Raw genomic sequence first — 17,300 nt, 5'->3', positions numbered from 1 at the left:
TATCTTATAAATCTAAATTCATAATAAAGTAACATCAAAAGTATCCTATCATAATAATAAAATTATTATTATTATAGTTGTTTATCAAATAATAGGTATGGATATGAAAAATTTGACACATTTTTCCTTATAATTATACTAGATAATCTTATAAGTGTATAGAAAAATAAATTAAAACTCATTACACAAGAGCATTTTTGGATATTCATTAAAAAATTGACCAAATCAATATTATTTTAAGATTTTGTTACTAAAATTATCAAATCAAGGGAGGTAAGTGTAATTTTTTAAATTTCAGGGGAACTCAGTGAAATTATAAAAAAATCTCAGGGAAGGTTTATGGAATTACCCCTTTTCTAAATTACTGCCGAAAGTCGACCCCCTTCAATTGATTGATGAAATAATTCTAACTTCTGCCAAGAGTTATTCATAATATCACCTTCGGGTTAAATTCTACCTCATAAATGAATCCAGTAAATGAGTTGATACACAGATTCTATTCTTGTTCATCATGCTGTAGCACTAGATAATCTAACGATTTTATGTGAAATATCAGCCAAAAAGAAAAGGGAAGAGAGAACAAGTAATGGTCTAATGGGTCCAGACATTTTACCTTTGCGATCAATTTGTTCCTCACGTTGTATGTTCTTCAGGATGCTATGATTGTACAGACAATTACGTTCAAATATTCTAAACTCTTTACTGAAGTCCTTGAATTTGAACTAAGCGTAACTATTTCCTGTTAGTACGGTATTTTTTTTCTAGTTTTCCTCCAAGCCAGATCTGGATTTATCTAAATGTTTTCTGTCATATTCTCGTGGCATGCTACCATTCCTGGATGCCAGCTGTCCCAGCTCTAAACTTCTATAAAAATGTTTGACCTTATCCCTATTGATTCCAAATCGTCAAGAAAGTCTTGCTTCATCTGAGTGACAAAAACATAAAATACGTAACAGTATTGGAAAGAAGAATCTGCAACTTGGTTGGCGGAAGACGTGGGAAATGATGGCGACTCCCTTTTTTTGATAAACATGTTCCTGCTTTCTGTCCACGTATAATTCCTTAAGTAGAACAACTGATTACTTTATGGCCTTTGTCTTTGTCTTGCACACTCTTCTCTGAAACTTCACTGCCATGAACCAATTCATCAAGAAATCATTGGCAGGCTGGTTCTATCACGGCCGGAAAAGAGTTGTGCCTTATTGTATTAAAAGAAGTACTCGCGGGCTAAGTCAACTGACTTCAGAGAATCTTGAAATTGAGTCATCATGGCAGTCCATGGAGGGTCTGGTTAGATGTTCTGCCAATTATGTTCCTTTGACACCAATAAGTTTTTTGAATCGATCAGCAAAGATTTTCGGAGATAGAACATCGGTCATATATGGTTCTGTCAGGTACACTTGGGCAGAGACTCGTGCAAGATGTCTGAAGTTAGCTTCTGCTTTGGCCCAGCTGGGGATTTCTAGAGGGCATATTGTAAGTTTTTATCTCTCGTACAAATATTTGGTTATTTCTTGCTCTAATGGCCGTTGGAATCAATGCTAAATTGCAGTAGCTTCAATCTATGGTCTAATTGCTTTATTATCTGAAGTTCCGAGCAAATACGGTGGTAAAAAAACTTGAATTCAAATGAGACCTGCTAATCTAGTGCGAGTGCCGTGTAAGTTTTTTCAGAAAATGCTTTTATAGATGGCTTAGATGCCCGTTGATGTGGATATAGTCATTTATACTTAAAGTTTGGTACCCTATTATACCTTGATAAACTGGCAAAATCTACAAAATAATTGATTCTTGCAGTTCTCCTCAACAGAGAGAATCTGATATTGTTGATTGTTTCCTGTAAATGCAGCGTCATCTACCTGAACAAGTTTAAAATTGACTAGATGCGCAAATGCAACATTGTGTGTGTTTGTTGAATGGTACTTGTAATCCGTTGAGTTAGTCAAAGCATTGCAGAATTCCCTTTTTTTTTTTTTTTTTTATGAGCAAAACTGTTCAATTTTATTGATAGAAGGAATCAGTGCTTGCACTCTAGCAGGGACCATCTTTACATTTACTACTGTTCCCATCTTATCTATACATACTGCATTGCTGAAATCATTTCTGGGTAAATAAGCTCAAACGCTGTACATATCAATCATTAGTTGTTGGATGCGGGATTTGAACTGAAACGACTAATGAGGGCCTGATTGATTTTCTTACCAGTTCAACTGGGGAGAATATATAATACTCGGCCAAATGCCATCAATATTCTTTACCACGACTCTTGTGCAATGTGCAGAATATTTCTAAGTTGGCATGGATTTTTACTTGCTGAACAGGTTGCTACACTGGCTCCAAACATACCAGCAATGCAGGAATTGCATTTTGCAGTGCCAATGGCTGGAGGAGTTTTGTGCACGCTCAATACACGCCATGACTCAGCTATGATATCAGTCTTGTTGAGGCATTCAGAAGCCAAGGTAATCTTTGTGGACTACCAGTTTCTTGAGGTCGCTCAAGGGGCATTTGATCTTCTTCAAAGTTCCCAAACAGAGCCTCCAATTCTGGTAGTAATCCCTGAATCAGACAACTCATGTCCCTCCATTGATACCTCTAACAGTCATGAATATGAAAGTCTACTGTCAACCGGAAATTGTCAATTTCCTATCAGGTGGCCTAAAACTGAATGGGATCCCATAAGTGTAAACTATACTTCTGGCACGACTTCGCGACCCAAAGGGGTTGTTTACAACCACAGAGGTGCTTACCTAAATGCCATTGCCACATTTTTTATTCATGGCATGGCCTCAGTGCCTGTTTATCTTTGGACAGTACCAATGTTCCACTGTAATGCGTGGTGCCTGGTTTGGGGATTGGCGGCCTTTGGTGGAACTAATGTTTGCCTTAGACGTGTTACTCCAAAAGACATCTTTGACAACATAGTTCTCCATAAGGTCACAAACATAGGTGGGGCACCAACCGTCTTAAACATGATCGTCAATTCGGCACCAAGTGATCGGAAGCTACTTCCTCACAAGGTTGATGTTATGACTGGTGGTTCACCGCCACCTCCCCAGATCCTATTTAAGATTGAGGAGCTAGGCTTCAGAGTATCACACCTATATGGACTCACAGAAACTTATGGTCCAGGAACATCTTGCATGTGGAGGCCAGAGTGGGATTCTCTGCCTCCTGATGAACGAGCAAAGCGGAAAGCACGACAAGGAGTGCAGCATCTTGGTTTAGAGGAAGTTGACGTTAAGGATTGTGTCACCATGGATAGTGTGCCTGCTGATGGGAAAACAATTGGTGAAATTATGTTTAGAGGAAACACTGTGATGAGTGGATACTTGAAAGTATATCTATACTATATATAAGAAGCACTTTGTGCTTCTACTGTTGGGGATTTCGAGTGCATCCGTTTGCTTTAAGCTGTTGTACCTTGGGCTGCTGATTTGTACGTTGAGTGGTGGGACCGCTCTTGCTAAATTGGAGCCAAGCACTTGATGTGAGTGTTGCTGGTTTGTAGGTTGTTGGTCTGACTCTTGGTGCGTTGAATGCGGCTGGTTCATCGTGTTGTACTTTGCAGTGGTGGTTTGTACATTGACTGCTCCCACTGCTGCTTCAGCTTTTGCGGTGATTTGAACATCCGACTGCTGGCTGTGCAGCTGGCTTTCATAGCTTCTGTTGTACTTCACAACTGTATGGATGGAGAAGGAAAAAAGGTTTTTTCTCTTCAAATTTTAGAATCTAAAATTTATTATAAATGAATGTTTACAATCTAAAATTTTTTGTTCTACTCCACAATTGTGTGGATGTCGAAAAAATTTAACCAATCCCAAAAAATTTCAAATCGCTTTGATCATGTGTTATAACGTTTAAAGTAATTTCACTTAAATCATAATCAATGTTTAGAATTGAACTTAAACCATGAATTGAACTTTGTCCGACAAGTTTAATATTAAAACGTGTTTAATATTATCAAATGTCTTTATATTATCAAATTAAACACATTTTGTTTATATTATCAATTGTTTAAGTAAAATGTATTCTGGTTTTTAATATAAAAAACCATCACTTGTGTTTAAGGGGTTTCTAATATAAGGATAACCATGTATATATTTATTTTAAAAAATTGATAAATTGATAAAGCTAATAGGCATTAAAAAAATATCTAGAATTATGGTGGATATAAGAGAACCACTAGATAAATTTATATATTTATTAAGTGATAAGTGATAAGTGGATATATTTTTTTTATATGCATATATGTGATAAACATGAGATATACTTTATTCCTCAATTCTGACCAAAGAGTTCAATCATGTGTCATAGGGGTTAAATCACTTGTCTCCCACTACCATCTATTTTTTACTGTTTTAGTCATTCTGATGCTTATTTTGTGGACCACTTTCTTCCTAAGGTTGGCTATATTTGTCATTTCCAGATTCTTTGTCTCGATTTTGCATATTTCTTGTTTTTTACTGATCATCGATGAATACATTGGCACCAGAGATTTCATGCAAACAATTTGCTACGTTCAAAAAACCAGTTTACATGCAAATTACAGCGCATCTTGCATCTTACAACTTGCTTCATACAGCTTGCTTCGAATCAGGTATTTTCTTATGCTAATCCAAACTTACTTCACATGAGTTTTTCAGCTGTTCCATGCAACTAGAAATTTCTTTTATTTTAATCTGTACTGAGGTGCTCCAATTTCTTATAATACGCAGTAGCAGAGATACTTTGATAAGCTTCGTCTGCTGTCTCCATGGAGGTTTTCTACTCTCTTTCCTTCGTTCAACTGGTTTTTTATTGTTTTTTAATATATTTAGTTCATAGCTCATTCCATCTGTACTGATAGTCTTCATCCTTTTTAGCTGAATAGTTTGTTCCTTGCACATCACCACTTATATACCTATCTATCGATATATATATAAACAATATATATCTGTCCATACGCATAGATTTTCCTCTGTCTATCTTTGTTTGTTGCTTGGTATATATGTATAAAAAACATGAGCTGCTCCAAGCTATCCATAACGGATGATCCTGATAAACTTCGTGAGAAAAAGGATAAGCGAAATCGTAAAAAAAGAGAAAAATTTGCTGCTCTATCTGTCGAAGAGAAACAGGCTCAGCGCAAAAAAAACAGAGAAGCTTATCACAGAAAAAAATTGGAGAAAATACTTTCCAAGTCCTTGCCACAACAATTTCAAGAAGCTTCTCAATCACCAGTTTCTGCATCTGTTATCCGTAGCCTTTCTCCTCAACAATGTTCTCATGGTACATAGTGATTCAAAAACTCTTACTATATTCTCATAATCTGTATGTGCATAGCATATTTATCATAACCTGTCTATTTCCCTTATTTTGTTGATGACTAGCTTTGAATGATAAAGTTATCCAAGCTATTGGTTGTCAAACTTCCAAACTCAATGAGAATGTTCATAGAATTATTGGTTGTAATCAAGGTTAGTCATAGAATTTTTTTTTCTTTACCAACTTTTCTTAGAATTCCAACCCCTACTTTTGTATATATTGAATTGCAAATTTTTCTACCTGACTTTCAGCCGATTCACGCAGTGAATTCTCACACTCTCATTTTACAGAACACTTTACAGGTACCATTTCTATCTACTTTAAATCAATGAATTCAGCTAAACTTAGTTGTATATGTATTAGTGTTTCTTGCTATATTGTAGTGAATTAGACTGTGCATTGTTTGTTATCCAATCTGAATTTCATTTTTTTTATAATATTCATGCAACCAATCTGAACTCTGTCTATTGTAATAGGTGCTCCAAAACCTGGTATTCGGATTTCTCCCTCTCCAAATAACAGTGATGAACTAGCTTCTGCTCAGTTGGGTAGAAAATTAAAGGAACAGATTTCTTGCTTCTCAAGCTATGAGAAAGGTACATGGTGTACTTTGTTTTTGATATATCTTTCCTACTCAAATCATAAACAGTATTCTACTGATACAATACTCCATCTCTAATTTTTATATGTAGGATCTGCTTCTAACTGTGGTACACAACATACATGCGTAGCTACTGACATGGTGCACAATGCAGGTGATTTAAGCTTCGAAATTAATCATTGATTATTGCTTCTTATATATAACCATCAACATTATCATGATCAGTTATATTAGTATTCTTGTTTACTTTTCAGATAAATCATTCATATGCATGAACTGCTACAAATTCTTGACAGAAATAGCTGAACAAACTTCAGGTCAAATGTTCTTTGAGCTTTTTAAAAAAATTCCTTCTGCGATTGTGTCTAACAATTCCATGAACTTTACCTTGAACAGATTTGTCAGCTATCCTCCCAATGTACCAGCTGTATCAAGTCCCTGATAATTGTTCTGCTAAAACAAGAAGAATTGCAGGTTATTAGCTTTGGTCTGAATTTACTATCTTGTATATAGAAAAACTCAAATTACCATATGAGCTGCTTGACAATTCTCATGAGGTTGTCATTTTATTCTGAAATTTTTTGTGTACTATCAAGTTTCTTATTTCTCACTATTGTTGTAAACTAATTTGGCATAAAAAATCCATCAAATAACCATCTCATTAAAATATATTAAATTGTTTAATTGCTTCTGATGTTGATCAGAAAACTTCAGTATGCATTATGTAACCTCAAACCACTTCTATTCATACAAATACCTTGATCATATTGCTACCACTACATGTATAAAGCTTATGGCTTCTGCTTCTAATTATATATACTTGAATCATTCAGGCAAAAAGCATTCATCAGCGAAACAAGTGAAAGCTATTAATAACAAAAAGAAAAAAAACAGAGGTACAGATTACAAATCACTGATTGTTCCTCTTTTACCTCCTTATGTTCAGTTCCAACCTTTAGTTTAGCTGAACTAATTGCTAAATCTATAGGTAATCAGCCTGTTGATGGAGTTCATGCACTCGAATTTATTAATCATCAGGCAGATAGATTACCTGCAAAAGCTGATTGTCAGTACTGTGGAGGGAAAAAAATGCACTCTGAGACACCCAATTTCTGTTGCTCAGACGGACAAGTAGTTCTCCATGAGAATAAATTGCCAGATATTCTTGTAGAATTGTTCACTGGTCATTCTGATGAAGCTTTATCCTTTCGTACATATGTCAGAACATATAATAATATGTTTGCCTTTACTTCCTTTGGTGTACACTATGATAAATCACTTTGCAAGAGAACAAATGGCATTTATACCTTCAAAGTTCAAGGACAAAGCTATCACTTTATCAAAGACCTTATTCCACATGGAGGATCTGGATTATATCTGCAACTGTATTTTCATGATACAGATCATGAGCTTCAAAACAGAATGGCAGTTTCAGAAAGATTAACAGAGAGTATAGTAATGAAGATCATGGAAGTCATGAAGTCTAATCCATACGCATGTTTTCTGCGCAGTCTAAGAAACGTTCCAAATTTGGATTCATATCAGATAGTCCTGAAATCACATTCACAGAATGATCAACGAGTATTCAACCATCCAACAGCTTCTCAGGTTGCAGCTCTTTGGACAGAAACAGAGAGTTCAGGAACAAGTTATGCTAGACACATTAAAATTTATACAAAAGAAGGAAGGGATCACCTCGTCCAGTACTATTATGGCTGTTACGATCCTCTCCAATATCCACTATTATTTGCACTTGGTGAAACAGGCTGGCATCCTGGAATCAGAAGATTTGTCAGAGAAAATGCCAAAAAGAGAAAAAGATCTGTTCAGAGAAACAAACCTACTGCTGTCCTCACCAATTTCAAATCTGCTGAAGACATGATATCTGCTGAAGAAGAAGGTATTCCTAAGATGAATAACTAATACATTATCTATATGCAAATGTCTTATACATTACTTATGTACATTGCTCACATCTTGCTTACATAATTACTGATCCTGAATTACTTGTTTTGAGAACATACTACTCGCATTATCTTCGATTAGTCTCACATGATCCTATATCTTATCAATGTATGCAACTTCATATAGTGAAACCAGTTACTTATACCTTATTTTTGTAACTTTCAGTTTCCAATGATCCTGAAAACAATGGTGAATTTGTGTCAATGCGAGAATATTATGCTTATAAATTGCAGATCAGAGACAAATATTCTCCAAACATACTTAACACTGGTAGATTACTTCAGCAATATGTTGTGGATATGTACATCAAAATTGAAAGTCAGAGATTGGATTACTATAAAAGCAAACAAGAATTCATAAGGAGAGAGCAGCTGCAAGGCGTAATGGATAGTGTTATAACAGGTCAATGCCAAGCTTCAAAAGTAGGCCAACGAGTAGTCCTTCCAGCTTCATTCATAGGAGGCCCTCGAGACATGAAAAGGAGATATGTTGATGCTATGGCTTTGGTCCAGAAATTTGGCAAACCAGATTTATTCATTACAATGACTTGCAATCCTTCATGGCCAGAGATAAAGAATCTCATGCTTTCAACAGATGAAGCACATAACAGGCCGGACCTGCTCACTCGAATCTTTCACGCAAAGCTTGATGTTTTAAAACAGGAGTTATTCAAGAAAGAAATATTCGGATCTGTTGCTGCTTACACATATGTCATAGAGTTCCAGAAACGCGGTTTACCTCATGCTCATTTCCTTATAATTCTGAAGCCATGTTCAAAACTTTACTCGACAGATTCTTATGACAGAATAGTTAGTGCAGAGATTCCAGATGAAAGCAAAAATCCACATCTTTTCAACATGGTTCGCAGACACATGATTCATGGCCCTTGTGGAAAAAGAAATCCAACCAATGTTTGTATGCGAGGAGAACATCAGAAAAAATGCAGGAATAATTATCCAAAACCATTTGCCGATAAGACTTTTCATGGAGATAACACATACCCTACTTATCGAAGAAGAAACAATGGATACAAAATGATGGTCCGTGGACATGAGCTTGATAACAGATGGGTTGTTCCATACAATCCTTACCTTCTTGCAAAATTCAACTGCCATCTGAACGTGGAAATCTGCTCTACAGTCAAGGCAGTAAAGTACATGTATAAGTATATCTACAAAGGTCATGACAAGATTCATTTTGTACTCAATTCACAGGATTCTAATCAGCTGAATTCTGATGGTCATGTCTGTGCAATCGATGAGATCAAAGACTATCAATCGGCTAGATGGGTCTGTGCTGTGGAAGGTATATGGAGAATATACAGGTTCCTGCTGTTTCAAATACATCCTGCTGTTATTCACTTACAGCTTCACTTACAAAACTGTCAAGCATTGAATTTCAGAGAAGACCAAGACCTACGTGATATAGTAGCAAATAGATTTGCTAAGAGAACCATGTTGACAGAATTTTTCTACATGAATTCTACTGATTCTCTAGCTCAGAATCTCAAATGTACTTACAAACAGTTTCCTGAGCACTTTGTTTGGTATCCAGGAAGGAGGAAATGGGAACCAAGAAAGCAGAAAGACTCTATAGGTAGGATAGTAACAGCCAACCCAATGGAAGGAGAACGATACTTTCTCAGATTGCTACTCACAAATGTCAAAAGTCCAACTTCATTCGATGACTTAAGAACAATAAATGGAGCATATGTACGTACTTTTCGGGAGGCAGCAATTCTCAGGGGTTACTTTGAGTCTGATAAGTCACAACAACAATGCCTTCAGGAAGCAGCTATGTATCACATGCCATATACTTTGAGAAGATTATTTGCCACACTACTTGTTCATTTTCCTCCTTCAAATGCCAGGTATCTTTGGGAACAATTTGAAGAGCCATTATCTCAAGATATCAGCAGAACTCCACAAGTATCAGTTGATCAAATTCGTTTCCAGGTACTGTACCAGATAAATCAGTTCCTACAATCAATGGGAAAAGATATCAATGAGTATGCTTTAGTTCCAAATATCATGAATTTTGATAGCTTGAACAACAACACTCGTGATATAATAGCTGAAACAACAATCTCTGTACCAGAGCATGACTTATTAGCAATTGAACAATTAAATGCTGATCAGAAAAAAGTTTTTGATATTATTATAAATGCAGTTTTTGTTGAAAAAAAAGGAGCCTTTTTCATTGATGGACCAGGCGGAACAGGAAAAACATTCCTTTATCGAGCACTACTAGCAGAAATCAGGTCAAAAGGACACATAGCTCTGGCTACAGCATCCTGTGGAGTTGCGGCTTCGATTCTTCCAGGTGGAAGGACAGCTCATTCAAGATTCAAGATACCAATTAGTGGAACACGAGATAAGCAATGCAGAATTAGTAAACAAAGCTCATTAGCAAAACTGCTGCAATCTGCAATTCTGATCATCTGGGATGAAGCTCCAATGACACACAAGACTTCAATTGAGAGTGTTGACAAAATTCTCAGAGACATAATGGACTGCAACAATTTGTTTGGATCAAAGGTCATTGTTTTTGGAGGTGACTTTCGTCAAGTCTTGCCAGTAGTAACAAAAGGATCAAAATCTGAATTTATCGATGCAAGTATAGTGAACTCATACATATGGCCACAGCTACATAAGTTGCATCTGACTCAAAATATGAGAGCAAGATATGATGCAGAATTTACTGAATATCTACTCCGCATCGGAAATGGAACAGAGCCATTTATCTCCAAGAATTCTATCCAGATACCTGCATCAATGCTGATAAGATATACCAATGAGGAAGAATCAATGAACACATTGATCCGCACAGTGTTCCCAGATTTGAACGCTTTTTGCCAGGACAATTTCTCTGCAATTAATCGTGCTATTCTGACAACAAAAAATGACTTTGTGGATCAAATTAATCAGAGGCTCATTATACAGTTCAAAGGACAATTGCAAGAATATACCAGCCGAGACAAGTGTATAGATAGCTCTGAGCAGACAATCATGGAAGATTTGCTAAACAGTTTGACTCCAAATGGTTTCCCTCCTCATAAGCTGCTTCTCAAACCATACTGCCCTATCATGTTACTGAGAAACATCGATCCGCCTCAGGGATTATGTAATGGCACCAGGCTGATATGCAAATCCTTGAGCTCCAACATTATACATGCAGTCATAACATGTGGAGAATTTGCTGGAAAAGAAGTCTTCATTCACAGAATCTGTTTTAGAGCAGAGAATAATTCAGACTCACCAGTATCATTCGAACGAATTCAGTTTCCTGTTCGACCCTGTTTTGCTATGACAATAAACAAAGCTCAAGGACAAACACTTGATTTTGTCGGCATATATTTGCGTGAGCCGGTTTTCTCCCATGGACAGCTATATGTAGCAATGTCAAGAGCTAAGAATAGTAGTTCTATTAAAATTCTGATTAAACCATCAATATTTGACGACCAAGAAGATTCAATTACTGAAAATATAGTATATACAGAAGTACTAGATTTAGCTTATCAATCACTGTTCTAACCATGTGTATATCAGTTATTTGTATATATTCATGATTTTACACCTTTCTTTCGCTTCATCTAGCACTTAGCTACTTATATTATGAGTTGCAGGAGGAAAAAAATATCATCTCATTTGCTGAAATAATTCCTGGACTACAAAACTGGACAACTATGGTTCAGGTTCTAGACAAGCAAAAGCCATTACTCTCAAAGGCAGGAAACCGATATCAGAAGCTCATATTAATTGATGAGCAGGTAATACAAATTCTCAATTTTATGTCATGTTCTTTATTACTCAATTTTGACATTGACATCAAAACAACCATGACTATTCTCAGGGGTCAACAGTTGAAGCAATGATTTATAAATCAGACATTGAGTTCTTCCGAAATCATTTCCAACTTTACAAGCGATACATTCTCTGCAATGCTAGAGTTGAGTACACACCATCAGAGTATTCCACTCATTCAAATCAGTGCACATGGTACATAGACAACTCTACTGTTGTTCAAGCAGTGAATGAAGTCGAGGCACCTCAGATTCCAGCTGTGTTCAGATTCTCACCCTATAGAAGATTCTACCAACATATGGATGACAACACAGATATAGGTAACCAACAAATCTTACTACTAACTTGCTACTGCACACATTATAGTTATAACTCAGCACAATTGAAAATCAGATGTCCTAGGCATTGTCGCTGAAGTTCATCCTCGGATACAAAGGGCCACTACAGCTACTAGAGAAGTGGTACTTATAGATAAAAGGTAACTAAAACTATCCATTTATTCTATATCAGTTCTAAACCAGCACACATTGATACAAATAATCTCTTCTAACAAATGTTCATCTATCAATCAAATACACTACAGCATGATGCCAGTTATCCTAACACTATGGGGTGAGCATGAAACAGATGAAGGCCAAGCACTTGCAAATATAATTGACACAATGCCACTGATTGTTGCACTTCGGATTAAAGTATCATCATATCACAGTGAGTACATAAGAAATTTCTTATGCTCCACATATTTTCTGACTTTGAACATACTGATAATACAATGTACATTACGGGACATAAATATTGCAGCACTGAACCTGTCAACAAAATTTGGATCAAGCATTCTTCTTAATCCTCCAATACAACAAGCTGCTGATCTCAAGCACTGGTGACAATTCTTCTCAACAAACATCATTTGAAAATATTTTCTATTAACTGCATATTATAAACATTGTAAATAAAACTTCTCTATTCATCACAAGGGCTATTGAGAATGAAGCAGAAATCAAAAAATTGATAGCAGAAAAAGCATACCACAACCGAGTTAAGCTTCTACCACAGCCAAGGGATGACGAGCTGACCACTATTCAAGACTTCCTGGCATTTCCTACGGTAAATTCTACATCCCATCATTTATACACAATAATATTTTCAGATTTCTAACTACTCACTATAATTCAATACAGAAAAAAGCTTACTGGTTGCGTGGTACTCCAAAATTGCTAGACAAAAGCCAGCGATTATGGTATAATGCTTGTCCACAATGCCATAAATCATTCAGAGGAAAGCCTATCTGGAAAATTGTTTGCACCTCATGCAACAAACATGTGAATATAGTGACAAGATGTCGATTAACTGTAGAACTTGCTGATTATTCTGGAGTTTTAACGCTTGATCTTTATGATAATGATGCCCTTCAGTTACTACCTTTCATACTTTCGCAGATGCAAGAGTTAGAAAACAAGGTAAGAAATACTGTTTCCATAAGCATATAGAATATTGTCATCAACAAATAAGTATACTGTATCTAATGTCAACCTCTTCATTTTAATTGTACAGCATGAACTGAACTATCAAGCTATTGAAGAGGCCATTAACAACACTATCATAACATGCTTTGTGAAGAAAATGCCAAACACCCATGCATCTGGCAGTACTGAAAAATACTCTGCCATTATTCTGCACAAATCCCTTCTAGCAGAGATTATATCACAGATTCCTTCAACCACTGGCTATTCAGAACCAAATCCAGAACTGCCTTCCACCAGTATTCATGAAAATGTGGTCAGTACTGCTCCAAAAGACACAAATGTGACTTCCAGTTGTCTCTCTACTCTTAAGATCAGTGAGAGCCCAACTAAAAAGCAACGCAGTGACAAGTATCAAAAGCAAGATTGAAAATGCCATATATTGGTTTTTGCTATTACATACTTTTGAAGCTCTGCTGGGTTAACTTTTGATAGCTGAAGCTTTCCTGTATTTTGTGATGCTCAAATATTTTACCAGCTTTTGTACACTTGCTTAGCTTTCTGTTCACTTTTGCTTAAAGATAGTTAGCTAAGCTTTTTGAAAGTGCAAACGTACCACAGTTTCATGTATAACTTTTGATTTGTACAACTTGGCTACTCAACTTTCTATCCTTTAACGTTTCGTTCATCAAGTGTTAGTATAGTTTGTGATTTGCAAATATTTCAGCAGATTTTGTACAGTTCAGCAACTTCCCCTACATTCTTATTTAAACATTGTTACCTCCGCTTTTTCAAAATCCAAACGTACCAGAATTTCATTTATAGTTATTAACATTTGCATCACAGAAACTAATCTCCCTTCACTCCCTTTCTTTTGCTTTGTGCTATCAGTCAAAGCTGATTCGATATTTAGAATCATTTATTCATTGCACCTTCATTTCCAAAACAGCCAAACACCATACTACAATGGAACTGATTACCACCTCACCAAATACAAAAACAAATACACCAGGTACAAATATTATCCAACTAAAGTTGCTAAACACAGTATCTAACCACCAACTTAGACATGGAATACACTAGAGTACAACAGCAAACATTTCCATAATACAAATCATAAAAACTCATAAAAACATACATAGCTATCCGCTAGAAATTTCTCCCAGGTGCATCAGAAAATCCACCCATAGCACTTTCAATTGCTTTCCTCTGCTCTTCAACTTCTACTTCCATACGACCAGCAATTATCTGCAGAAACGGCAATTCTCCAATATTTTCTAATGTACTTTCCAGCACACGAGCTTTCTCTGGATGCCGATAAAAACATTTGAACAAATCATATATCTCATTCCTAAGTAGAATATTATTTGCTAAAACTCGATCTGCACCCCTCAACATCCCATTATCTTCAGTATGGCCAGGCAAATTTCCCCGCACATCACTTAGTGATAACCGATTGAACATAACCTCAATACCTGGATGCAAATCACGCAATACTCCAATACGATTATCAGTGTAACTCATCTTAAACCAAGAAAAAATCACAAACACAAATCACAATATACCAACCAAACTAACAAATTTATATAGAACAAGTACATCATAAACCAAAAACAGACAAATACAAAAAACAAAAATATACTGTAGACATGTGAACCAAACAATAATAACAAACACATATATACCAGACAAAAAAGCACTATACACACGTGAATCCCCTACTCTTTCTACGAACCAAAACAAAAGCAATCAATAGTCAACCTGTCTCATTACATTGTCCAAACATCTACAAAAAGCTTTGTACTCTATATTATCTTCAAACACAGACCTCTATCAATTTTATCATATCCAATCCAATCTCCTACAATTATTCACCATTCATTAGTTCCAAATCTTATAGATAGACATCAGATAATATACTTCATTTTATTACGCATTTAATCCAGATGCAAATTTTCATACACATTCATCAGTTTATAGATACAAATCTGTAAACACGTTCAATTCACAAGCTTTGCTTATTACTTTGCCGCATTTGTATATTCTTGGCAAACACAAGACACTCATACAAATCAAAACATTAGTACTTTATACAACAGACAGAAATACATATGACGCTACTTTATGTAGCAAATACACGATTATCATATCCTTCAGAAACTGACAAACACATCTTAATGCTTAAAAACCATACGCCAAACACCAAACTAACAAACACATTTTCCCAAACTCCAACTCCTTAATCACTTTCGCCGCCCATGTCACTAGAAGATGGCGGACTGGGAAAGTAATACTTTTCTTCTAACACTTCCACCCTCATCCTGTTGGCAATCAACCCCAAGATAGGATAGCCTCTTCCAGTCCTAAGCGCAGCTTCCAAAACTGAAGCCCAATCATGATGCCTGTAAAGCTCTTTAAACAAATCACACAATTCATTTTTCAGCAAAACATTTGCCACCTGAGCTCGTGCAACCGGTTCTGCCGGACGATTCCGACAGCCATTTCCCATAGGATAAGCTGCTCCACGAACAACAGCTAGCTGATTAACCTCTTCGTCCACCTCTGGATAATATAGTTGAACAGTGGGAAATCTTGCGCTTCCGCTCGCCATTTGCACACACTAACTATCTACAGACAAGTACCAAATATATACTACTTCTCCCTATATCAGCTTCAACTATGTAGGGAACAAACAATACTACACCCGTGAATTCCTGTACTTTTTACCCTCCTCCTACCCTGCAAATTACACGTCTGATACCACCTGCACACCAAAACAACTAGCTGCTATCCAAATGTCAAGACCAGATATATTCTAACACCGTCAACTAGCTGCCTTTGTACAGTAACAAAACACGTAATAAGCATATAATAACTCAAACATATTATAAACATATAAAATATAAATACTAATATATAATTTAATTTAATAAATATAAAATATAATACTAATCTATATATACTAATACTAATTCACATATAATTTAATAAATTTACATATGCACAGCACTAATAATAAACTCAATTTCTAAAATGTCCAAAAAAATCAAGAATTTAATTAAAATATTTAATTTAAAAAAACCGGATTGCTCGATTAGTACCATAACTTTTCCGACAAATTAAATAAAATTTTTGATGTGTTTAAATTAAATCAAACGTTTAAATCAAATGTTTAGATAAAATATTAAAACATGTTTAATATTATCAAATGTGTTCATATTATCAAATTAAACACATTTTATATTATCAAATGTTTAAGTAAAATGTATTCTGGTTTCTAATATAAAAAACCATCAATTGTTTTTAACTAATTTGCTATATATTTATTCAAACAATCACTAATTGCATTCTTAAATAACTTTTTAAAACCATTTTATTCAACATACAAATACAAAACTTTAGCACAATTACACCCTCTAATATATAATTTAATTTAATAAATATAAAATGTAATACTAATCTATATATAATTCAATAAACCTATATACAAATATAATATATACTAATACTAATTCACATATAATTTAATAAATTTACATATGCACAGCACTAATAATAAACTCAACTTCTAAAATGTCCAAAAAAAATCAAGAATTTAATCAAAATATTTAATTTAAAAAAACCGGATTGCTCCATTATAATTGAAATTGTCAAGTCATCCATACCATAACTTTTCCGACAAATTAAATAAAATTTTTAATGTGTTTAAATTAAACCAAACGTTTAAATCAAATGTTTAGATAAAATATTAAAACATGTTTAATATTATCAAATGTGTTCATATTATCAAATTAAACACATTTTATATTATCAAATGTTTAAGTAAAATGTATTCTGGTTTCTAATATAAAAACCCATCAATTGTGTTTAAGTAATTTGCCATATATTTATTCAAACAATCACTAATTGCATTCTTAAATAACTTTTTAAAACCATTTTATTCAACATACAAATACAAAACTTTAGCACACTTACACTCTCTAATATATAATTTAATTTAATAAATATAAAATATAATACTAATCTATATATAATTCAATAAACCTATATACAAATATAATATATACTAATACTAATTCACATATAATTTAATAAATTTACATATGCACAGCACTAATAATAAACTCAATTTCTAACATGTCCAAAAAAAATCAAGAATTTAAT

The 17,300-nt window shown here is 34.8% G+C and overlaps 1 protein-coding gene across 1 annotated transcript; it reads left to right on the top strand.

Moving 5' to 3' along the window:
• Nucleotides 1-892: 892 nt before the first annotated feature.
• On the top strand, nucleotides 893-3,589 carry LOC113700107 (isovalerate--CoA ligase AAE2). Its single transcript, XM_027220568.2, has 3 exons — nucleotides 893-1,476; nucleotides 2,322-3,338; nucleotides 3,512-3,589. The coding sequence occupies exons 1-3, from the start codon at nucleotides 1,135-1,137 to the stop codon at nucleotides 3,587-3,589; spliced, it is 1,437 nt and encodes a 478-aa protein (XP_027076369.2). The 5' UTR covers nucleotides 893-1,134.
• Nucleotides 3,590-17,300: the final 13,711 nt, after the last annotated feature.

Source organism: Coffea arabica, chromosome 7c (assembly GCF_036785885.1).
Source record: "Coffea arabica cultivar ET-39 chromosome 7c, Coffea Arabica ET-39 HiFi, whole genome shotgun sequence".
NCBI classification, from domain to species: domain Eukaryota; kingdom Viridiplantae; phylum Streptophyta; class Magnoliopsida; order Gentianales; family Rubiaceae; genus Coffea; species Coffea arabica.
The sequence above is the reverse complement of the archived record's forward strand: the minus strand, read 5'-3'. Positions and strand labels throughout refer to the sequence as shown.